Source organism: Lemur catta, chromosome 7 (assembly GCF_020740605.2).
Source record: "Lemur catta isolate mLemCat1 chromosome 7, mLemCat1.pri, whole genome shotgun sequence".
NCBI classification, from domain to species: Eukaryota; Metazoa; Chordata; class Mammalia; order Primates; family Lemuridae; genus Lemur; species Lemur catta.
Window position 1 is genome coordinate 30,392,885 of NC_059134.1, and position 26,405 is coordinate 30,419,289.

The 26,405-nt window shown below is 34.0% G+C and overlaps 1 protein-coding gene across 1 annotated transcript in view; it reads right to left on the bottom strand.

The window, feature by feature from the left end:
• ATM (ATM serine/threonine kinase) overlaps positions 1 to 26,405 on the bottom strand; it is a 120,831-nt gene that overhangs the window by 34,217 nt on the left and 60,209 nt on the right. Inside the window, exons 34-46 of the mRNA XM_045556659.1 lie at positions 23,866 to 24,037; positions 21,180 to 21,321; positions 19,338 to 19,514; positions 17,379 to 17,556; positions 14,758 to 14,845; positions 12,750 to 12,905; positions 9,372 to 9,459; positions 4,728 to 4,816; positions 4,526 to 4,628; positions 3,809 to 3,954; positions 3,020 to 3,124; positions 1,591 to 1,710; positions 218 to 452 (exon numbers count right to left, since the gene is read on the bottom strand). Coding sequence (XP_045412615.1) covers positions 218 to 452; positions 1,591 to 1,710; positions 3,020 to 3,124; positions 3,809 to 3,954; positions 4,526 to 4,628; positions 4,728 to 4,816; positions 9,372 to 9,459; positions 12,750 to 12,905; positions 14,758 to 14,845; positions 17,379 to 17,556; positions 19,338 to 19,514; positions 21,180 to 21,321; positions 23,866 to 24,037 — 1,799 coding nt within the window. The remainder of the gene's footprint in view (positions 1 to 217; positions 453 to 1,590; positions 1,711 to 3,019; positions 3,125 to 3,808; positions 3,955 to 4,525; positions 4,629 to 4,727; positions 4,817 to 9,371; positions 9,460 to 12,749; positions 12,906 to 14,757; positions 14,846 to 17,378; positions 17,557 to 19,337; positions 19,515 to 21,179; positions 21,322 to 23,865; positions 24,038 to 26,405) is intronic.

Sequence of the window (26,405 nt, forward strand, 5' to 3'; positions counted from 1 at the left end):
AATTGAGGTTGAGAAAAGATTAAGTACTTTGCCCAAGGCTTAAACTCAGGTATAATTCCAAAATGAGAAACCTTAAACAATTATTCTTACAGCATGTTATTAAGAATAGCAACCTCTATTTCTCAGTGATATTTCTTTTTCACTCATGCTTTCTGTTTTCTGAAAAATAAAAGGAAAGGTCAAGAGGCAAGATCACATAGTTTTAAATCATTTTTACCTGAGTGTTCTTGAAAGTTCGGGCCAGTAGAGATAATTCTACAAGGTGCTTGGTAAGAATGTCCTTAAAACGTTCTTTCTGGGAGTTCTCCATTTCCTTTTCAATCAGGATCTCCAAAATGACTGTGCGTAGAGCCATGATAGGCTCCTGAAAACTAAAATCACTGTCCTTGAGAAGCTGGGAGTGTTGCCGCCACTTAACATATACTTCAGAGAGCTGTCCATCCGTGATGGATCTGAAAACCAAATCACAGAGTTCATGTAAACAAGAAAAATTAAAAAAAAAATACTATGTGGGTTCTGAAACTTAAGATATAATACAAAAAACCTTTTATAGTAACAAGACTAGAACTTGTAAATAGTCCTAAATATGAATTACAGTTTAGAAAACTACCAAATGCTGTGTGGTCAGACCTCTAAGAGATCAGCAGATAGGACACAGAAGATGAACATTTTTAAAATTTTTCTTAAAAATGTTCTTTGACTTCACAAAAAGCAGCCCTTCTAAACAAATAATCTTCTGGAATGAGAACATATTCATCAGATCTATCATAAAGAATTAAAGGAAACCTCTAGTCCTGCTTCAGTGCTCCTTGTGGTAAATGAGGACATGTCAGCAAGGAAATGAAGTAAACTCATTAATTACCTACTGAGGATGACACTCTGCATAATTGCAGCTGTCAAAGAAATCACAATCTAGTAAAGGAAAAGCTGGCATCTGGCAAAGGTTTCATTTACCAACATTATTTATTAAAGGAACAGAAAATGCATATTACACAATTAATTTATGTGAATAGTATGTTTTCCAAATAATTAAACTACGCGATACTGTCCAATCCTTCTGAACTACTGTGTTAAGAGAAATAAAAAAGATGATGCTGGGAGACTAAGATGATGACAAGGTGATAACTAAGAAATGAAAGCTTTTTTAGTTGCTTGACACAGAAGTAAATAGTAACACAAATTCATAGGAACCAAAACTTTAATTCTTCCCTAAATAACCCTATGGAGCAGGTCTCAAAATTTTTAGTAACTCAAACTTTTGCAGTAATGCAATGCAGTGCTAAAGCAGAATGGAGTATAACATGTTACGGCAAAAACATGAAACAATTCTATCTGGATAGAACAGGGGAAAGGGTATAAAGAGGAAAGCACAAGTAAGCTGAATTTTTAAAATTTGAATTTTTACAATGAACATTTTTGAAAATGCTTATTTAATAAAAGCATAGTCCATTAGGGCTAATGAACTTACATTGTCATAAAAGGAAAGAAACATACCTACAGTCGGTGTCCATATAGTTTTTATTTTTTAAAGTCACTATTGGTAACGGAAAAGCTGCACTTTAGGATTACAAAGTCATATGCATCACATACCTTGAGAAAAGCTCACCAATGTTTTCCAGCTCTCCAATAGCCTGCAGTCTGCTAAGCGTGGGGTAGAGTGAATACACAGACTCAAGGCTGCCCTTACACAACTCTTCTACTTCTTTTACTCTAGTAGCAAAAAAGAAAAGATACTTTGAAAAGTTAAGAAAAGGTTTTCAGGCAGATAAATGTTCAAATTTACTGTTAAACAGTTCTCACCATAGGCTTAGCTATTGATCTAATAATATAATACTAATATTCACAAGCAACAGTGAATATGAAATAGCAGTGGAAACAAAATACAGTTGACCCTTGAACAACACAGGTTTGAACTACATGGTCTGCTTATACTGGGATTTTCTTGCACCTCTGCTACCCCTGTGACAGCAAAACAACCCCTCCTCTTCCTCCTCCTCTTCTTCAGCTTACTCAACATGAAGCCAGTGAGTATGGGGACCTTTATAATGACCCATTTCCATTTAATGGATAGTAAGTTTATTTTATCTTCCTTATGATTTTTTTAATAACATTTTCTTTTCTCTAGCTTACTTTATTGTAAGAATACAATATTTCATACATATAACATACAAAAATATGTGTTAATTAACTGTTTATGTTATCAGTAAGGTTCTGGTCAACAGTAGAGTATCAGTAGTTTAGCTTTTGGAGAGTGAAAAGCTATACTCAGATTTTTGACTGTGCAGGGAGGAGAGAGTCAGCACTTCTCAACTCCAAGAAGTTCAAGGGTCAACTGTAAATCTTGGAATCATACAGACCTAGATCCAAATTCCAGTTCTGCCACTATGGCTGTGTAACTTTGGGCATATTACTGTATTTCTTCAAGCCTAAGTTTTTTCACATCCACAGTTATTCTGACGATTAGAGAATACGTATGGAGAAAGCCTGCCAGTGGCTAGTTTATAATTAAATGGTAGCAAATATTATTTCTGTGATAAAAACAGGATTCATTACATCACTAACTACTGTTAAGCAAAAAACATGCTATACATTTGTTTAGCCCACTATGCTTAAGTACTTATTCCATGTCTCATCTCATTTGTGCCTCAAAACAAACTTGTAAGTATTAACCATCTGTTACAGTTTTAAAAATTATAACACTAATGCTAAGACAGATAAATGCTATATAACTACTACAGGAGACCAGATAAAATTTTCAGGATACTTGTACAGGAATTGAACAAAGGGGTGGGAATCACCAAACTTTCTTGAAGGCTCAGAGTAAAAAACTGACCTGGGATCCCAAAGAGAAGTTTTTTGGGGGAGGGCAGAGAATAACACGGAGATACCCAATTATAGCCACTAAGTCTTTATCCCTTCATCAATGCAAATCCTTACACTGAAATTATTTCCCAAGTTTTGAGAAAAGAAGCCATGACATTAAATGGTAAAATACAATAACTTTGTCTTTTTATAATACCTGGCATATTTGAGACTTTCATAAAATGTGGAGAATTCTCTGTCTCTTAAAGACTGCAGAGCATTGTACAATGATTCATGGTAATTGGTTCCTTCTATTTCTTTGCTATGAGATAATTTTAAAAATCAAAGAAAAAATATATTTAAAACAGAGAATCCTAAGATATACATGTATAAACAACTTCACCAAAGGACAACATTTTAAAACTAAAATTAAGATTTATTTATTCTAAAAAAATACATTTCTAGAATTTTTAGTAAGAAATACAAAGAATTTATCACTTAAATTTTTCAAGCAGAAAAAAAGGAAAGTTCTCAGATATTCTGCCTGGTTCTAAATATGCTCTACTTCCATTTATCTACTCAATGACCACCTATTACGTGCCAGGCACTAGGCACCAGGTTCCAAATCCAGAGATCCATTAGTGGACAAGTCAGATCAGCTCCCCACTCTCGTGGAGTTTATGTTCTGGTTTGGAGAAGATGGACAAAAAGTAAGAAAAAATACCAGATAGTAACAAGAAACATAATACAGAGAATTAAAACAGGTGAAAAAAAAATAGAATGACTAGGTGGCTGCTTTAGAATTAGTCATCAAGAAGTTCTCTTTGAAAATATGACACTATTAGAGTCTGAATAACAAGAAGCCACACACATGGTAACTGAAGAAAAAGGAGAAGATACATCTAAGCCCTTTATGTAGTAATCGCTTGGCCTGATCAAAAAATCACACAGAGAAGGCCTGTGTGGCTGAAACATAGCAGGCAAGGGGAAGAATATGTTGATTTACAGAGGCAAACACTGGTCCCACTGCATATTCCTCCATGCTGCTTGGTAACGAAGTTCCTGTAGTTCAGCACACAATTCTTTATTTTCATAATCTAATCCTTTTAAATAGATGGAAAGAATATGGCAGAGTCCCAAATTCTGCAAGGCCTAAACAGGAATTATTAAAAAAAGAGAAGTAAGTAATCAAAGATATCAAAAGAAAAAAACAGAAAAAAAACCCAGCAAACATAAAAATTAACTTTAAAAATTTTTAGTTCACAATCACTTAGAATCCAAAAACATTGTTTAGTATGTTTCCAAAAAACCCCACAAAGACAGAGCTTAAAGGGCTCTAATATTTGAAGGAAGAATGGCTAAGGAGTAGCCAGTAATAGAAATGATATTTTCTGGAACCAACTCTAATGTAAACTGTGAGAAATAATTTACATGAAATTTTCCATGTGAAGCACTAAGTACATTACCGGGCACATTGCATACACTCAAGAATGTCTTCTATTGTTAACTAACAGGACTATGATCAACAAATCTGTATTATCTTTTAGGTCAACTGTCTGACTTTCCTGTGTACCCCTGAATTTTTAGCTTAATGCCTGAAAAACAGATAACTTCCAGTCTTATCTCTGGAGTTTATCTGGCTGTGTAAATATTCCATTGACAAACTGAAATAATCTCAGCACTATGCTAGCGATGGCATTACCAAAGGAGGAAAACAATGTACCTGAATTATTCCTGCCTGGCGGGTTGATGAAGAGATTGCTGTCTCCAGGTCATATGTTACTAGGGCTTTCCCCCACATTGCTTCATGTTCATATGTTCGTAGTCTATAAGAAAAGATTATAAAAGTACCTCTGGGTTCTACATGCATGTAACTCCTTCATAAACAGAATTACTATATGATTACCTGGAAAAATGCAATTTACCTGGTAAGGGGTTGTAGCATTTTCCCTCCACCACAGCCATACAGACTATCTGGCTCTCCTATACTTCTGTAGATTTCTAAGAGAAGATCCTGAAAATATGGAAACAACAAAAATTGGAGGGGAGAAAAAATCACTTTAGGAATTAAGCAAATTTTAAATTGTATCATTACCGACATGAAACTCCCAACTCCCAACTAAATGTTATAAAAGTAAAATATGATTATATTGAAACAGTTGACCCTAAAGCAACACCAGTTTGAACTGTACAGGTCCACTTATGCATGCATTTTTTTCAATAAATACATTGGAAACTTTTTTGGAGATTTGTGACAATCTGGAAAACTCACAGACAAACTATGTGGCTTAGAAATATTGACAAAATTAAGAAAAAGGTATCTCATGAATGCATAAAATATATGTAGATATTAGTCTATATTTTCAAACCACAAAATCTAAGCAAATCTATTATGAAAGTTAAAATTTGGCTAGGCGCGGTGGCTCACGCCTGTAATCCTAGCACTCTGGGAGGCTGAGGCGGATGGATCGCTCGAGGTCAGGAGTTCGAGGCCAGCCCGAGCAAGAGCGAGACCCCTGTCTCTACTAAAAAATAGAAAGAAATGATTTGGATAGCTAAAAATATATATAGAAAAAAATTAGCCGGGCATGATGGTGCATGCCTGTAGTCCCAGCTACTTGGGAGGCTGAGATAGAAGGATTGCTTAAGCCTAGGAGTTTGAGGTTGCTGTGAGCTAGGCTGACGCCACGGCACTCTAGCCAGGGCAACAGAGTGAGACTGTGTCTCAAAACAAAAAAAAAAAAGTTAAAATTTATCAAAACTTACACACACTTATAGACCATACATGGCACCAATTGCAGTTGAGAAAAACATAATGTAAAGATGTAGTATTAAATCATAACTTCATAAAATTAACTATAGTACATACTGTATTACTGTAATGATTTCATAGTCATCTTTTATTGCTATTACGGTGAGCTCAAGTGTCATGAGAATCCACTTAAAATGCTGTGTTATGTTAATCATCTCTGCGTGAGCAGTTCATCTCTCCAATAAATTGCATACTGTGGTAAAAAGTGATTTTTCATGCTTCTCACGTATTTTTCATCATGTTTACTGCCATACTGTAAGCCTTCATTAACACCACAGTACCCATACAAAGTACTACTAGTAGTGCTGAAAGCACTTCCAAGAAGCAAAGTCATGATATTACAAGAAAAATGATTGATATGTACTGTAGATTGAGGTCTGCAGCTGCTGCCATTTTAGATAGATGAGTCATCTTGTAAACAGATTATGTAAACTCATAGTATCAATAAAGACAGTCCAATACTATAAATATATTTTCTCTTACGATTTTCTTAATAATTTCTTTTCTCTGGCTTACTTTATTATAAGAATACAGTATCTACTACATATATGTGTGTTATATGTATTATTTGTGTATACTACACATACACAAAATATGTATTATTTGTCTGTTTATCTTATCAGTAAGGCTTTTGGTCAAGAGTAGGCTATTATTAATTAAGTTATGGGGGAGTAAAAAATTATACATCGATTTTCGACTACACAGGGGGTTGGCACCACTAACCCCTGTGTTGTTCAAAGGTCAACTGTATATACCAAAGATTTGGATCAGGAAAACAGCAGACTAGTCCCAAACAACAAAACGATTATAGTCTACCTGAGAAGAATTGCTCACAATGTCATGAATTAAGTAAGAAATAAATACCAATCTACTAGGCTTTTATTACATGCAAAAATAATCATAAAAACAAAAATAAACAATCCTGTCAATAGGTAAAACTGTACAGTCAAAAATGAAGTTCTGCAAATCTGACTCTCGAAAACTGAACAATTTGGTAAAAATAAAGTTTGAGTTTTTCCTTGAAAGAAAACTCAAAACTGTATTAGAATTGGTAAAATTTCACATGGATAAAGAAGTAGCTTGATTACTCAAATCTCTGTTATAAAATTTACACAGGAAAGATTGATTCTGTTTAAAACAATCTCAGTAAAATAAAAATGAAAATAGAAACTAAATTGCATAGAAAACTGATGGAGCAATTTAATTGTCTTTATAGTACTTGCTCTGAGAAATATTTGCTAAATACAAATTCACTGATATTGGCATAATTCTATAATTCTAATTCAAATGTTTCTATTCAGAAACATGAAATCAAGCCCTCAGAATTGAAATGTTCAATACCCAGGCCTAGTACAGTGTCTAGTACACAGAAGATGTTATAAAAACTCAGCAGAGGAGAAGTGGACTATGAAGAAGCCCAAAAAGGAAAGGAGGAAAATCAGGAGAGTGGGTCAAAAAGGTGAACAGAACATACATAGTTCAAGCAAGGGGTCAACTGAACGTTAATAGAACATTAAGGAAAGAGGAATGAAAGGTGACCTAGCAGACTTAGCAACACGAAGTTTATGCAAGACATTAGCAAGTGCTATTTTAGTGGGATGAATGGAAGGAGAGGAAATGGAGACATGAAATACAGACAACTCTTTCACAAAGTTTGGCTGTTAAAGACAGCAAGAAAGAAGGTGATACCTAAAAGAGAACATAGGGAAGAGGGAAATTATTTTGTGATTGTGAGAAGGGGAATGTGTTTAACAGGAGAGGTTTTAAAATGTTTAGAATATAATTCAGAAGGAGCACAGCCTATTGAGAAAAATCCTGAGAAAGAGAAGATAAAAATAAAGCACAGGAAGAATGATTAGTCTTAGATAGAAGGAGAAACTGTTTCTCCACTTAAACAAGACGGAAGGTTCTGAAAAGAGCAAATGCAGGGAGATTTCAAATGCGTGACAGTGGGATGCAGGGAGATTTCTACCTATGCCTTCTATATTCTCCAAGAAGTTAGAGGCATGCTGAAAGAAAAGCAGAGAAGAGATGATCAGAGGCTTAAAAAGTAGAGTTGAAACTGTCATTGTAGAGGAATAAGTTGACCAATGAAATTCAGTAAGAATGCTGGGCCATGCAGAAGCTTTTTATTAATAATTTGACCAGGTCCCATTTATTTATTTTTGTTGTTGCTATGATTGCTTTTGGGGTCTTCATAAATTCCTTGCCTAGGCCGATATCTAAGAGTTTTTCCAACATTTTCTTCTAGAATTCTTATAGTTTCACGCCTGAGGTTTAAGTCTGTTATTCATCCAAGGACACAATCAATAGAGCAAATAGACAACCTACAGAATGGAAGAAAATATTTGCATGCTATACATACGATAAAGGGTTGGTAACCAGAATCTACAAAGAAGTCAAGCAAATCAGCAAGAAAAAAACCAACAACCCCATCAAAAAGTGGGTGAAAGACATAAATAAAAACTTCAAAAGTGATAGACTAGTGGCCAAAAAACACGTGAAAAAGTGCTCAACATCTCTAATCATCAAGAAAATGCAAAACCACAATGAGACATCACCTAACTCCAGTGAGAATGGCTTATCTCAAAAAGTTCCAAAACAACAAATGCTGGTGAGGATATGGAGAGAAAGGTACATTTATTCACTGCTGGTGGGACTGTAAACTAGTACAACCTCTATGAAAAGTAGTATGGAAATACCTCAAAGAACTAAAAGTAGACCTACCACTTGATCCAGCAATCCCACTACTAGGTATTTATCCAAAGGAAAAAAGTCATTTTATAAAAAAGACACTTACATTTGAATGTTTCTAGCAGCACAATTCACAATTGCAAAGGTGTGGAAACAACCCAAATGCCCATCAATACATGAGTAGATTAATAAAACGTCGTATATGTATACAAAAGATGCTAGATCACCATTTTTTATGGTGCTCAGTCATAAAAAAAAAAAATGGTGATCTAGCACCTTTTGTAACAACCTGTATGGCTTTGGAGACCATTCTTCTTACTGAAGTATTGTAAAACTGGAACAACGAACACCACATGTACTCAATACTAAATTGGAAATAATCGATCAACACTTATATGTACATATGGAAGTAAAACTCAAGAGAAATCAAGTAGGTGCGAGAGGGGAGGAGAAGATAGGTAAATTCACACCTAATGGGTACAATGCACACTAACTGGGTGAAGGGCACACTTACAACTTTGATTCAAACTGTACAAAGGCAAATTATGTAACCAAAATGTGCATACCCCTGTAAAATTCTGAAATTAAAAAAAAAAGAATGCTGGGCCAATTTGAGAGTGGATATTAATAAATTTATAGAAGAAGCAATCCGCTTCTTCTGTGACATATAAACAAGTGAACAAATGTACAATTATAAACTATAAGTACTATAAAGAAAATGAACAGGGAGCGCGCTATGGCAGAAAATATATGGCACAAACTCATCCTTATGAGATATTAAGAGGTGGTTTTACTTCCACCTTTCAGATGAAGGGAATCAATGTTGTAAAGGTTAAGTAATTTTTACAACATTATATAATTAAGAGGCAGAGTCAGGATTAGAACTCAAGTCTGTCTACTCCAAGGCCTAAGTTTCAGGCCAAAAATTTATATATATGATGCTCAGTTTAGTGAGTAAATTCAGTTTTATAATCAAATGACATCTGTATAGTGTCTATAATAGAATAATAATCCAAAGTATAAAATAAATATTGTCATAAATAGTAGAGCCTATAATATTTACCTGTAAACTTATTCCAGTTTCTTCTTTACTTTTTTCACTCAAACTAGAAATAGTTGTACTCTGGCTTGCATCTTCAAATGTAAGACTTCTGTTTGTGACAAAAGCGCCTCTTTTAATAAGAACATACAAGTTAGAAGCTTCTGAATACACATACTACAGATTTTGACAGAAAAAACCAATGAAGGTTGCAAATAAAACAGAATGACACTTTAAAATGTAATAGCATTTAGACCTAGGATGGAAAGAAAATTTGTGAATGTTAATTCTGTGAATGAAAACTATATTTTAATAATAATCTCCTATATATGGGAAGGCTATATGCCAAAATACAATTATTTGTAAAAAGACAGGACTGTTTAAATATAAAGCAAATGGGCCAGGTGTGGTGGCTTGCACCTATAATCCTAGCACTTTGGGAGACTGAGGCAGAAGGATTGCTTGAGGCCAGGAGTTCGAGACTAGCCTGAACAAGAGTGAGATCCCCATCTCTATGAAAAATAGAAAAATTAGCCAGGCGTGATGACATGCACCTGCAGTCCCAGCTACTCAGGGGCTGAGGCAGGAGAATCCCTTGATCCCAGGAGTTCGAGGCTTCAGTGAGCTGTGATCATGCCACTGCACTCAAGCCTGGGTGACAGAACAAGACCTCATCTCAGGCAAAAAAAAAAAAAAAGATTACTGAGATTATGAAATAAAGTTACAGTCAGGATTAGAACTGAGATTGGTCTACTCCCAAGGCCTTAGCTTCAAACCATGCATTCACACATGATATTGAGTTACATAAGTAACTTTAAGTCTAAAATCATAACAGCTATGGTGTCTATAACAATTATAATCCAATATATAAAATAGATACTATTGTAAGTGGTAGTACCTCTAATATTTACCTATAAACTTATTCTAGTTTCTTTACTTTTTTCACCCAATCTAGAAATAGATGTACTTTGGTTTCTTATTGATCTTCAAATGTAAGGCTTCCTACTAATCCACTTCCTTACCAACTATACATTTCTGATAAGTACACTAGTATAAGGTAAAAAATTTGCATACCCTGCAACTCAGTAATTCTACACTTAAGATATATGTAATTGATAGGAAAATATGTAAATAAATTGTGGTATCTTATCACAATGGTACATTAAATGGCAGTCACAAATGAACTATAGCAACACAGCACAGAGAAAGCATATTAAAATGCTGAATGAAAGAACAAGGTACAGAAAATTACACATGTAATTTCTTATTAAGTTCAAAAATAGAAAAAACTAAACCATATTTATGGGTTCCTAGCTATATGTCAAAAATAATCATCTAAACGAATGAGAAACACAAAACTCAAAAACTATTTACTTCTTGATAGGAGCACAGGAGGATGGGAGAGGAGAGAACATTGAGTGAAAAAATGCTGTTGACAGTATTTTATTTTGCTTTATAACCTTCATGTACAGATATCACATTTTTTTTCCTTATTGGCATATTATATTTAAAAAATAGTTTCTGGAGGAGAAATCTGGAAAGTGGGGAAGATAGTATCATTAGCGGGTATGACTTTGTAAGTCTAAGGCTGCAATTTATCCAGGCAACAAATACCTACAGAGTTGCCAGGACTTCTGTCAAGCATGGCCTTATGTATTAGAAATATAAAGATGACCGAGGGTGTAAACTAACATGTGCTGTCTAAATCCTGCTTGGAGTTGTTCTGAATTTACTTCTTTCTAAAAAATTATGGACAGTAACATTGAAATCTCATACTTTCTCAGAAACAAGTGAACAAATAAAACTTTACACGTATTCTGGAATATCCAGTATGAGGGATTTTGCTATTAAACAACTTGAATTTAAGAAAGCGATTCATTTGACTTGACACTGTTGGTAAACTGTTGATCTGTATTTTGCTTACAAATATACTTTTCTTGACCATTTTAGTTTACAAAGCCTCAGCTCACCTAACAAGCCACTGAAGAAAACTAGCATTCCCCCAACTCTATACATCTCATCTCTCTATTTGTTTTCCCTTTCCCATCAGACAGCTGGGGAAAAAAGCCCAAAACAAACAGTCAAGGCAAACACTAAACCCTATTTGTCAGGCACTCTTTCTTAAAGTTAACCAATATAAAATCTAGGCACATCTGTTTTGAAACAAGCAATTCTGCAAAAGTTTCCTACATTCCATATGATCACTTACCTTCAAATTAAAGGTGCTTTTATTTATATTCATCAAATAGCTAAGTTATTCTCTTAATAATTCACCTGATTATTAAGAAATACTATTTTATGAAACTAAGATACTAAAGCACATTCAGATTATAATAACTACTAACAAGTATGCAGGCCCTGACTAAAAGACTCTGAGATAGGCAGTAATTAATTTCTTACCCATTATATACTTCAAGGACAACACACTTGTCTTCATAAGAAGTTTATAGTGATCATGAACATACCAGTTACATACTATACACAGTTTCTACATATTATACATTTAAAACTGTTTCCAACTGAAAAACAGAAATTAAATACCAAAGCAGAGAGTTAAGTAATCGGTCCATGTCTCCTAATTAGACTAGGATCTGAATTCTGGTTCATGGTTTTCCACAATCTAAAAACCACATTGCTTCTAGCTTAATGACAATCTAAAGTAAAAATTACCAGTAGCAAGAATGATAAATATATCAACATAATACATCTTTGCTATTTTGATTTCTTAATATGACTCAATTTATGGTGGGAAAGTGAGGCTAAATGTAAAAATAAACATTGGGCTATTTCAAATGAACAAAGATTTGAGGAGGGCAGTTGGGATAATAAAGGGTCTATCTTTTACTCTTCTAACTTCTTAGTTGATTTTTTTCTGTTTTTCACCATGATCTAAGACTGCATTTATTAGATTCTTACAAGAGTTCTCAGTCAGAGAAAAGCAAATTAAATTAGCTAGAAATACAGGTAGATGAAGAAATGAAATTTATTTAGTCACAGAAAGAAATCAATCACATTATTTTATAGTCAACAAGTAAAATGGGGATTAGTGGTAAACCAAATCTGAATGAAATTAGAGAATCGTTCAGTCACTTGAAAAATATTTAATGATCACTACATTAAGTTCCCAATGCTAGCTGTTATGGGGAGCACAGAGAAAAATAAGTGTAATGTCTGTCCTTCAGGAGCTTCCTATCTACATGATTTTTATAATATATAAGTAATAAACACTCCTATTTCAAAGAAGAATTACTTCCTTTTAAAATTTATCATTTCACTTTAAAACAGAAAATTTCTATCTAAATGTCTTTTAAATGGGAAATAGGGGACAAAATAAATCTTTACACCTTTATTGAAACAATTTCAACACCAATTTTAAAAGTCAAAAATTCTAGGTTCCATTACCTTTTGTCTTGATCATCCATGCTTTTCTTATCTGCATAGATTTCTGCATAGAGTAATGCTGTAAAGTGAGCAGCGCAAGACTGAGCCACCTTGGCAACCTCTAGATAATTCAAATCCAGCCAGAAAGCATCATCAAAAACTGTTCCTAAAGAAGGTCTAAAGAAAAATTAAATATAATGTTATTCCATTTCTTTAACTTCAATATCAAATGAAAAGTATGCTGATGTATTATAGAATACAGTGAGAGCAACCACCAAATAGAAAATTACATTCAAATAACCAAAAACCACATCTCCCCAGTATATAGCTATAAGCATTATAAGATAACGTGGCTGAAGAGTCCTATTTCTCAATCTTTTGGGGTTTTTTCCCCCTCAAATCCCTCAGAAAATCTGATGAAAGCTATAGACCATCACCCCATACAAATCTCGGGTTCATACCTGCTCTCCACCAAGAGATCCATGCACCACAGGCTAAGAATAGGATGTGCAGAACAGCTAAACACACACACACAGACACACACACATGCTCTCTCTATAAAATAGTTTAATAAAAATGTTCTGTTTCTTCTAAGACACAATTACATGTCTTTCCTATTGTGGTTCATTTTTTCCTTACTTTATTACCTATGTCGAGTTATTTAATAAAAATCTTCTACTGCATCAATGTAGGTTAGAATTAAAAGGACCATAAATATCTTTTTTAAAACTAACATTACAGAGATGTCACAAGGTAGTGGTTAAGAGCACCGGCTTTGAAGGTGGATACAGTTAGGTTCAAATCTAGCTACATTACCTATTACATTACCTATTACCTATTACTAGATCCTTGACAACTTAACTTCTTAAGCTTCAGTTTCCCAATTTCCTCTGTTGTAAATCCTGGAACAACATACACCTAAGAGAGTAACTGAGGTACTCAAGGAATCTTCTTTAACGTCTTATTCTGAATTAAAACTGAATATTAAGAATTTTTATCTTTTCCCAGTCCTGCCAATGTCAACACCATTTTACTCCAATAAGTCTGAAATGAAGACTCAAAGGTGAAACTGCCTCCTAACACCAAGAAAATAGATGCTCCCAACTACAGTTAAAGCTTCTTATGGGCTTTCTCAGAAAAGAATCTAGTACAAAACAATAAGGTAAATCTATAACTTTCTAACCAGAAACAAAGATACTGAAAGGCATAAAACTCCTTTTTCTACTAGTATAAGGGAGATACAGAGGGAATAATTTTTAAAGATATAAATGCATTTGCATTAAAATTTTTTCCATTTTTCTCTCACCTTCCCCTCCCATTCTTTACCAACTACTGCCACCATCACTATATAGACTCATGAGACATCAGTTCCTAACTATTTAAATGATCGGCCTACTATACTATTTCTTCAGAGTTCTGGTCAATTTTCAAGCAGTACAGATCAGTCAGACCAGCCCTCCAGCAATTCTTGCACACACTGGTAAAAATCTCATGAGAAATAATAGAAACAAAGATACTATACTGTATGTAAAACAATTTACCAGAATCAAGAAAATAAACATTGTCATAACACAGTATTACCATGGATTTTGAGACCATGGCACATAGTAAAGAAACATATCTTATAATAAAAATACATAAAAGAGACGTTTACACAACTCTATTTACTTCTAAGAACTAAAAGCAAAGAGAAAAGTTTAAAGAGGGATAACACAACCAAAAGTAACCTGGAAAATCACTTGCTCCTTTCCCACCACTAATACAGATGAAATAAACTAAAGTCCAAAAGGCTGCATGATTTAGCAAAGGTAATACTGCTACTGGTTCAGCTGGGACAATAACTGAGAGTTCCTGACAGATTTAACCAAAGTGCCACTCTGAATATGGATTATCACAAGAAGACATAGCATCACACAAATTAAATAGCACTTTACAGCAACTTCACCTAAAATAATGTTAAAACTCAGCAAGCAGTTAACAGTTACACTTCTAGATCTCCAAACTCAAGAAGCAACACTCATGACATTACCTCTTTTGTCTTCTCATGTAGTCCACAACAGCAAGCATTGTTCTTTGTGATTTTTTATTCAAACAGCATCGGAAAACATGCTCTGACTCTGACAAAAAAACAAACAAAGATATCTCCTCTCAGTCCCAAGCATTCTTGCTTAAGCACTTTCTTCCTTCTTGTTTATGTGTCTGTTTCCCTCTACACTAATAAGGTTCTGCTGGGCAGTACCTAACACAAAATTGGTTCTTAATAAATTTGAATGAGTAAATGGAATTTAATGGCATTTCTTTTTCTTTTAAAAGAAGCTATTATGATTAATGAAACTGAGAATTTACATTACAATTTATATTTTATTTCTGAGGGTGACTAATTCATTGATTTAATAAATACTTATCTAGGATCTTTCATGTGCTAGGTCCTCAGTATACAACCACAAACAAGTGAGACTATTTCTTACTGCAAAGAACTCATTAACTCCTCTGGCAGACTGTTCACATGGTGCGGTAAGTGCTATAAAAGGCAAAGTTTAGAATGCTGTAGAGGCATAGAGGAGGGAACCTCATCTGGACAAGAAAAGTTTCATAGAAAAAGTGATATCTGAAAGAAGAGCAATTGTTAGTCAAAAGGAGAGTAAAGGATAGTGTGCCAGGCAATAGTAACAACATCTGAGATGGCTAGAAGCAAGAAAGAACTTGAATTTAATGAAAGAATTTCAACTGTGCTGAATAACAGAGCTAGAAAGCAGTAAGTAAGGACACAGAGAAAAAGATAGACTAAGTTATTCATAACATAGAATTGGAAGGATTCGGTAATCAGATAAGATATGTAAGAGAGGTTTCTGAGCCTGGCCAACTAAGCGTCATTCATTGAAGATGTATACATTAAAAGAAAAGGGATGAAGAAGATGATAAGTTTACTCTGGACAATTAAGTTTGAGATGCACATGAGACATTCAAATGAAGGCTGTGAGACATCAGAAAAGATACTGTATCATTTAAATTTTATATAAATCTACATTTACTTTCCTTTTCAATAACAGAATTTTATATGTAAAGATAAATTTTCACTTAAGGTAATAAAAATATTAGCACTCTACACAGAGATAAATAAAACTGGATGATTTTACCTTTGAATGGTTGTAGCATGAATACATATGTATAAATGTTAAACATGAAAGTCTTGGCCATATTAATAATAACAAAGTATCAGGTTCTCATAAGCAATGATAATATTAAGCTAATTATGTAATAAAATTGTTTTTAATAGTACTGTAAATTACATAATACTTAAATTTTAAGTCCTTACTATTAATTGTTGATCACTTATAGCTATATTCCCCCAATTAAAGACAAGAAATATATTTTGGTTAGTTGGCAATATCTCTATGAGAATTTTTATTTTAGGATGTTTATTTCAATGGCCTAAAGAAAATTCATATAAGCATATTCTGGATCATTTAGATGATCACCTTATAATCTCATAGGACCACAGAATGGGCATTCATGTATATGTTTATATACTATATTATTGCAAGTAGTATATTTGTAATTGCTGTAAGCCAAAAGAAAAGCACATAAAAGATAAAGCATAGCACAGTGAAATCTAAATCACACTAGAGTCATGTCAAATAAAGGTTCCAGTAGTAAAAATAGAACAAACAATTGGAAGAACTGAGTAATCACAACCTATGAGAGTGACTGGAACCATAGTTAGATTGGGAGGAACAATTTAGTTGCAGCAAAACATCATATTAAATCAGTATTTTTATTAGAATTGTATTGGTCTTGAAATATATGATTTTGTACATAGTTTTATATTTGCATATAAAATACATTAATAATATATGAGGTAGTTAACAGTAGAGATCTGTGAATTTTGCATCCTTTTTTAAAATTTAGGTTTGAAAAATTGACTCACAATTAGTCCTCAGTTATGCATATATGTATTATATGTACCCAATCCCTGGTAGAATTTCTTTTGCTGTTACGCTTTTAGCATGGAAAATATCATATATTACCAGAAGGAGAGTAGGTTATAAGAATAAAGTACAATTAAATTTTTGTTTTAAAAAACTAGAAGAATATATACCAAATATTAACTGTGATCATAACAAATCTTAGATCACAGGATTATGGGTAAATTAGTTTTTAAAAATATGTGCAATCTTTCTGTATTTTCTACAACACATAGGCTTAATTTTGTAATACAAAGGTTGCTTTTTAAAATGAGATGGAAAGAGCTCTGAAAATATGAAAATTCTATCAAACACATCAATATTTGATTATGTGTTTTGTCGTGTTTTTTCCATTGCTAGAATGTGGGGTGTGCCTTGTTCATATCCATACTGCTAGTGCAAGCACAGTGCCTAACACATACTGAATGCTCAGTTAGGTAATGTACTGTTAATGGTGAAAATTTATACAGGTAATACTATACATTAACTATTATCCTAGGTTATTTACATACATTATTTCATTGAAACCTTGTTACAACTTTTATCTCCATTCTATAGATAAGGAAACAAATTTTGAGGTTATCAATTATTGAATCGAGCTTATGAAGTGTTTCTGATGGGATTCTCTAGAACTGAGACGTTAACAGTATAAATGCTAGAATTTATTAGAAATTTAACAGAATACCTGAATCCAAATTTGCAGGAGTTGTGGATCGGCTCGTTTGTGAGGAGTGTCTAAAACAGCTGGTGAAAAATCCCTGAACATGTTTAGAAAGCAGATTTCTCCATAATTCATCTGTGTCTTGGAGTAAAATATCATGTATCAAGTATGGAAGCACAGTCTGACAAAAGTCAGCTTTCACCTAGAATATACAAATATACCCACTCAATAGTTTCAGTAAAAATAATACATTTTACTTAAAATTTTCATTTCTTGTTGCTGACATAACAAACTTTTAAGAGATGATAGATTATTCTGCCAAAAACTCAATGTACTGCTGCGAAACAAAAAATATGTGCACCAGGAAATGCTTAAAAAAATCATAATAGGTTAGTGTATCAATACCAAACATATATGTTAATTACAATATAATTATTCATTTCCAGTCTAGGCCATTATTATAGTAAAAATATGATATTGCTTACAAATGAAATTATTCTGTTACTACTTTAAATAAAATTTCAGAGTTGAAAAGTGTTATTAATAACAGAAGCAGTTTTCTAATTTGATATAAGCAGGAAAAAGGTATCAAAAATTTAAGAGAAAAGCTAAAAATCTGATTTTTATGCATTTTTGCTCAGTGAAGAGCTATGGTACTCACATTAAAAATGTTCACTTTTTTAAAAACACCAATTTTTGGGTATAAAATTTGGGTAATTATTTGTGGTATAATCCAAAGTGCGAAAAGTGCTTTAATACGTGTGGTGCATCAAAACAGTATTCTAACCTTATTTTTGCCATTCACCATACTCCATATTCATCAAATGGATGAATCGTTACACTCCATATCCATCAAATTCATCCTACTCCACAGACATAAAATAGACTGTAGATTACTAATTCACACTTTTTCCTTTTTAAACTAAAGATAAGGCAAAAAGCCAGTTGTACAGCTAGAGAATTTAAGGTATTAGAAATTGGGGTGTGTATATATTTATATTTGGAATATTTTACCTTCTGGCTCTAAGTCAAAACTTTATAAAAATCTCAGCTTTGTTCTCTAATGAAAAATAAGCTGTGTGTATGTCCAGGGTACCACTCTGCTGAACTGGTATGAGTGCAGTATAATATTACAGAGAATGTTTTGACTTATTTACTGTTACTACTTTTTCTGTAGAAAACAAGGGCTGCTCTTTAAATTCCTTTCAATATGAGTGCTCTACCACAATACTTCCCTACCAGTTATTTGTAATTGGCAAATACCTGACCTAATGTGATACTGTGTTTTCACGTAACCATGGAATCATGTTTGATACTACAAAATTAGATTAACTCTGTGCTGGTTTTGGATTATACATTTGATAAAAGAATATAAACCTTTTGTTTGATTTGGTACGTACTTTTACTCTTTACTGAATTAAAATATCTTCCAAAATAAAAAAGCAATGCCGATTGCTGCCCTACCCCCTCTTCTTATTCAAGAGAGCATTATCAGGGAAAGTAAATCACTATGCCCTTATCAGAAGCAGTAAACAAAGTTAGAGCAAACTTTGGCTAACGTAAATAATCTATGATCATCAGTATTTATTTTAACTATCATTAGTAACAAATTTTTCAAGGCACCCCTTAGAACTGCAATCCCCAACCCCCGGGCTGTAGACCAGTATCAGTCCATGGAAAAACTGTTTTCCATTAAAACCGGTCCCTGATGCCAAAAAGGTTGGGGACCACTGCCTTAGAACTCATCTAGTATTTTGTTACCCTAAAGCTTAAACCTACTGCATAAACTTATGGCTATACAAAGATGCTGGCTTAAATAAATGTATAATAACTAGGTGTGGATGATATGTGGACGAACGTAAAGATCATGTGCAGTATCACAGTACTATTTTTTAGATGTATAGATCATAAACATGTATACAGTAGCCAAAAGGAATGGGAAAAGCAAAGAAAAAATGATTTCAGACTAATTAATCTTCTTACTTCACACATTGGCTTTAATAATTGAAGAATTTCACTTTTTGTGCCTCCACTGTCCAAAAAAGCACAAGTCAGTGTCTTTATCCAAGCGTCATGATTTTCACTTTGAGGAATCCAAAGATTTGTATCATCCAGGCCTTCTAAAGGGTTTTCATTATCAAATCTGGGTACTTCTAAAAACTAGAAAGCGATTAGAAAATGTAAATGAGAGAATTAGAAAATCATTTTACTGTTCTTGTATAAAATGAATAACTAGGCACAAGCAAATGTTTCCAAATAAAACTAAATACAGTTTAAAACTAAATGTGGAAGCAATGGTTACCTTTTAAAATTAAAACATTTATTTTTATATGAGAGGCAGAGTGATATGGTAAAAAAAAAATCACTGCTTTCGGCAGCAGGAAACTTAGGTTCTACTCTCAGCTCTGTCACTCACCAGTGGTATATCATACAAATCACAAGCTCTGCCTCATCTGTCTCATGTATAAAACCACTCTAAATCTACCACACAAATTTGATTTCAAAATGAAATGAGATTTTTATATGCTAAAATTATAGTGCTGACCAGGCACAGTGGCTTACACCTTGTAATCCTAGTACCTTGGAGGCCAAGGCAAGAGGATCACTTGACCCCAGAAGTTGAAGGCTGCAGTGAGCTATGATGATGCCACTGCACTTTAGCCTGGGCAATCGAGTGAGACCCTGTCTCAAAAAAAAAAAAAAAAAAAAGATATGGAATCAACCTAAGTGTCCTTTAATTCATAAGTGGATTAAGGAAATGTGGTGTGTGTATATATGTATACACACACACACACACACACACACCATGAAGTACTACTCAGCCATAAAAAGAAATGAAATAATTTCATTTGCAGCAACATGGAGGGAATTGGAGACCATTATCCTAAGTGAAGTATCTCAGGAATGGAAAACCAAATACATGTTCTCACCAATAAGTGTGAGCTAACAGATGGGTACACATGGACACACAATGATATAAAGGACATGAGAAGCCAAGGAGGGGAGAGGGTGGGACGGTGGGTGCGGGATAAAAACTTAACTACTGGGTACAATGAACACTATTTTGGTAAGGGGCACACCAAAAGCCCTTACTTAAGCATTATATAAGATATTCATGTAATAAAAATACTTGTACCACTTAATATTTTGAAATTAAAAAGAAAGAAAAAAATTATAGTGCTTTATAAGTTATATTACCTATAAAGTAATAGTTTCATTAATAGTTTACATTACTGGTAATTTTACTAAGACCAAAATTATATTTATGATACATTGAAAGTACTTCACTGATGGGTATCTGTCCTGAAATTAAATTGGTGAAAACTCAACTGTATATTTCTCACTTTATGAAGAGAAAATATTAAAGAGGAATGCTTAGACTGAGGGACAAGCAAGAGTTCTTAAATATCCTTCACAGAGTCCTGGAAAAAGAGAGAAATCTACAGGTCATCATATATTTTAACTTGCTATGGAAATAAACACTTGTTTTTTGATCACAATACCTACAAACTAAAATCAATGGCTTTCATGAGAGCAAAGTAAGAGTTTTCAACTCCTGAAAAAAAAAGCCTATCACTAAGAATTTCCCCTACCCGCCCCTGCAAATCAACCATCACTTCTCTAGGTTACTTATCTCAGCTTTTCCTCACTGCCATAATAAATAAAAAATAACAGATCCCCTGCACTCAAGAGTTTAAATTATTTCTAGGAAAGGTTAAATGTTAGTACAATACTATTTTAATCAATTTGATATTCATAACTCACAGCAAATAGAACTATTCTAGATAAAGTAGATATTCAATAAACATTTACTACTTAAGAGACCTTTTTTCTTGATGTTCTGAAAGGCTGTAGATAGGTCAGCATGGGATCTGTTGTCATCTTATAAATCTCCCAGAAACTATGTCCAGTCTTTGTGGCTAAAATGTTTTTCAGACAGGTAACAGCCGCTGATCGAACTTTGACACTGAAAAAACACATACAATTCAAACGCCTATAAAGTACATCAGTTATTTATCTTGATAAATGTTAAGCAACCTCCACTGAAAAAAATTTAAAAACTAAAATTTAAAATTTATATTAGAAAACTTTACATCTATAAAATTCTATACTATAAAAGTCAAAATTATCAAAGGATTTTTAATATTCCCTCAGTAAATCTCAGTTACCAATTACTACAACAATTCCCTTCATTTAGTACAATAAAGTTTACATTGTGACTATTATAAATTAAAAGGACTCATAAAAATTGATACTTGATAATAACACAGCCTAATAAATATGGGTAATGCAAATGATAGAATACCAATTCATCTGAGAAAATATTTTCTCTGGGAGATATAAATAATTTGGGATAAAGTAGAATGGCACCCCAAATGATAAAATTATTGTCAAAAACAATTTTAAACAAACAGTAAATACATACTTATTCAGACCAGAATCTTGTAGAGAATCATTAGGTAAGGCATCTAAAACCTCTAATAAAAAACTGAAGGTCCTTCTCTTTTACAAAAAATTTGAAATAGGAAGGCTCTAATACAAGAGTACTGAAAATATGACAGCTAACAAAAAATGTCATAAACCCTGATACTGTAATGATGATGAGTGATCGAATAAAGGCTTAATTCCTTTTAGGTTTCTAGGTTTAAGACACAGAAGCAGAAGCCCTAAATCTAGATTCAAATTCATTCCACCATATCCAACTTATTAGTAAATCCTCTATTAACACAGAGTCCTACTGGCTCTATTTCAAAAAACATATACTGGTTCCATCCAGGTCTCTTGTCTCCATTACTGCGACCCTAATCCAAGTCACCATCATTTCTCTTCTGGATTACTACAATAGTTTCATAATTGATCTTCTTGTTTACAGTTTTGCCCTTTTGCAATCCATTTGCTATATAAAAGCCAGAGTAAAAATGTAAGCTGCATCACATTGTTCTACTTAAAACTCCATGGCTTCTTTATATACTTCAAATAAAATTAAAATTTCTTATCCAGAATTAGTCCTACCATTCCAATTTTATCTCCTACTATCTTTCTCTGCACCAGGCTTCTTTCTGTTCCTCAAACACCAAACTTATCTCCACTCTAGCTATTCCCAAATGGAATGCTTTACCCCTAATCATCTTACAGCTGATTCCTGACCACTCAGGTCAGCTGAGAAGACACTGACTCAAAGAAGCCTTCCCTGACCAGCTATTCTGGGAATTCTTTGGTCAATACCTCCTTTGTACGCTGAAGCGCCTTAAACACCTAATAATTTTTTTTCCTCTTATAGAAACAAAAAATTTGTACTTGTTCCCTATTATTCTCAAGTTTAAGTCACTAATATCCCTGTGCATCTGTTTCAGAAAAAATAATTTCAAATTGCTATGTAACAAATGAAACATTCAGTGCTTGCAAATCTTCTGTGGAACTCTCTTCAAACCTGTGCCAGATATACTTTGAAATAGATTTTTAAAATGAGATAGATTAATACATGGATAGATGGATGGCTAGACATGATAAAGCAAGAATAGTAGTAAAATGTTAATAGTAGAATCTATATGGTGAATGGGTGTATACCATAAAATGCTTTCAACTTTGCTGTATGTTTGAAAATTTTTATAATAAAATGTTGGGAAAGAAACCATGCTAGCCTATTTAATGTAACACAAACAACCCAAGAGAGAAACATACAGGTATATTAAATCAATAATGGAAACATGGCAGGTAAATCTTGCTGCAAATCATTTATTACCCAAGAGAAGGAGAAAGGTGGGTAGAGGGAAAGGAAATCAAAATACGTATTTACTTTAGAAGGAGGTCTGGTTGTGGGAAAAACCATTTGCATCTACCCCTCCCAAAATGGTGGTGATGGGGTGCTCAAATATATCAATTGATCGGCAAATAAATAAATAAATAAGGAGGTGGAGGGAGGGAGGGGGGGAGAGAGAGAGAGAGAGAGAGAGAGAGAGTGTGAGCATGTTCGCACACACACACAAGTAATCTCACAACCAGCAAGTTGAAATTTTGGTAATATCTGTTGCAATTCTGTTTTTAGAAAATAAATGAGCAATAGAAAATCCTGTCAGATCAGCTTAAGACCTTTGGAGTTATGAAACTTCTCCTCTATGGCTTGTTTTGAAAGGACCAAAATAAAGCCTAATTTAGAGGCAGGTGGCACCTCTGATTTTGACAAGTGCCTGAAACATCACACTTTATATTTCTCTATCTTAATTTTCTGTGCAGAACCACCTGGTATTCTTATTTATTCTTTCTTTGTCTAGTCAACTCTCACTAGAATTTAATAAGGACCTGGCATGTATCAAGTGCCTGGTACATAGTAGGGTCAATGATTATATGACTTAATAAAAAATACAAGAATTTTCATAAAAATACTTGATATCAAAAAAAGTATGTGAACTTACAGGACAAAGCTTTAGTTATTGGAAATATTAATTTATGTGAAGTACCATTCTCAGATTAAGTAAGTATGATCAGCTATAAGGTAGCAATAAATACTCACCAATCTTCTACCAGTGTGTTATTCAGGTAGGTAAGCATTATGAAGGTCCACTGAAGTTCTCTATCTTCAAATAACTCAAGAGCCTTGGTATAAGATGTATCTTTACTATGCTGTATAGCTATGGTAGAAAAATCTATAGGACCCACTTCTCCCAAGCAGCTTCCAACAGCCTCTACATACAGAAATTCTGTTTCAGTAGAGTCACAGGTATGAGATCATACATAAAACAGATATTTTCTAATTTCAAAAACATAATGCTATTTTGTTAGACTTCAAGATTTAAGTATATTTTCAAAGATTATGAGTAAATAAACTACAAAATACTTTATCCCTTCCTTTATATATCATCCAGGTGGGTAACAGTTATTTTCCCCTATGAGATAGATTAGTAACAAATTATAGGTATTAAGGATGAAAGTATAAATATGGCCACTGTAGGAGAGTATCAATCTTAAATCTGTCAAAAAATTTTTGAGCTATCACAGACATAAATTCCATAAATCTTTTTTTTTTTTTTTTTTTTTGAGACAGAGTCTCGCTTTGCTGCCCAGGCTAGAATGAGTGCCGTGGCGTCAGCCTAGCTCACAGCAACCTCAGACTCCTCGGCTTAAGCGATCCTACTGCCTCAGCCTCCCGAGTAGCTGGGACTACAGGCATGCGCCACCATGCCCGGCTAATTTTTTCTATATAGATTGTTAGTTGGCCAGATATTTCTTCCTATTTTTAGTAGAGACAGGGTCTCGCTTTTGCTCAGGCTGGTCTCGAACTCCTGACCTCGAGCGATCCACCCGCCTCGGCCTCCCAGAGTGCTAGGATTACAGGCGTGAGCCACCACGCCCGGCCAAATTCCATAAATCTTATTTATTTGCTTATATATTTATTTTTTTAGAGACCGAGTCTTGCTCTGTCTCCGAGGTTGGAGTGCAATGCAATGATCATAACTCACTACAGCCTCACATTCCCAGGTTCCAATGATCTGCCTGCCTCAGCCCTGAGTAGCTGGGACTACACACATGCACCACAACGCTGGGTTAATTTTTTTTTTTTTTTTTTGTAAAGATGGGGGTCTCACTATGTTGCCCAGACTGGCCTTGAACTCCTGAGCTTAAATGATCCTCCTGCCTTGGCCTCCCAGAGTGCTGGGATTACAGGCATTACCCATATCATGACCAGCCTAAATTCCATAAATCTTAAACACACAATTCAGTGAAAATGTATACACACACATATTTTTTTTCCACCTCTGTTGGCCCTAACCAGATGCAGACAGAGTATTTTCAGCATCCCAGAGGACTCCTTATGCTCTTTCCCAGTCATGGTGGTATTTATTAAAATATGCCCACAAATTCTTTGAAAGTCCTCCCTTCAAAAGTTGGAGCCTAATTTCTCTTCCCTTGAGTGTGGGCTATACACTTAGTGACTCACTTCTAACAATAAAATGTATATAAATCTTTCACCTCTTTGATTAAATTTATTCCCAAGTATTTATTTCTTTGAGGGGCTATTGTAAATAGAATTGTTTTCCTAATTTTCTTTTCAGATTGTGCATTGCTAGTACATAAAAACACAATGATTTTTGAGTGGATCTTGTACCTTGCAACTTTGCTGAATTTATTAGCTCTCTAGTAGCTTTCATGTGGATTCTCTGGGATTTCCTACATATAGGATCATGTCATCTGTGACATAAGATAATTTTACTTCCTTTCTAATTTTTATGCTTTTAATTCCTTTTTATTGTCTAATAGCTCTGGTTATAACTTAGTATAAAATGTTGAACAGCAGTGGTGAAAGTGAGCAACCTTGTCTCATTCCTGATTTTAGGGGGAAAGCTTTCAATTTTCATCACTGAGTATGATGTTAGCTGTGGATTCAAACCACTATGATTTTATGCTATACAGGAAAGCTACACAGAAAGCTCCTGTAGCAAATTAGGTTTATACCTAGAAGCAGTGCTACTATAAAGAAAGGGGTAAATTCCCTGGTCAAAGGAGACTTCTAGAGTTCCAATGAAGTTATTCTGGCACCTAGTCTGGGTGCTAGATGCATAAGTGTACTTACTCCGTGAAGATTCTTCCAGCAAGACATTTATGATCTGTATAATTTTTTATATCTAAGATATATTTCAGGCCAGGCGTGGTGGTTCACGCCTGTAATCCTAGCACTCTGGGAGGCCGAGGCGGGTGGATCATTTGAGCTTAGGAGTTCGAGACCAGCCTGAGCAAGAGCAAGACCCCGTCTCAACTAAAAAAAAAAATAGAAAGAAATTAGCTGGGCAACTAAAAATATATAGAAAAAATTAGCTGGGCATGGTGGCGCATGCCTGTTATCCCAGCTACTCGGGAAGCTGAGGCAGGAGGATTGCTTGAGTCCAGGAGTTTGAGGTTGCTGTGAGCTAGGCTGACGCCACAGCACTCTAGCCTGGGCAACAAAGCGAGACCCTGTTTCAAAAAAAAAAAAAGATATATTTCAATAAAAAAATCTATAAAAAAACAAAGTACCCTAGATACTAGGTTCCCAACAAGAAGTTAAGAAAGACTGCT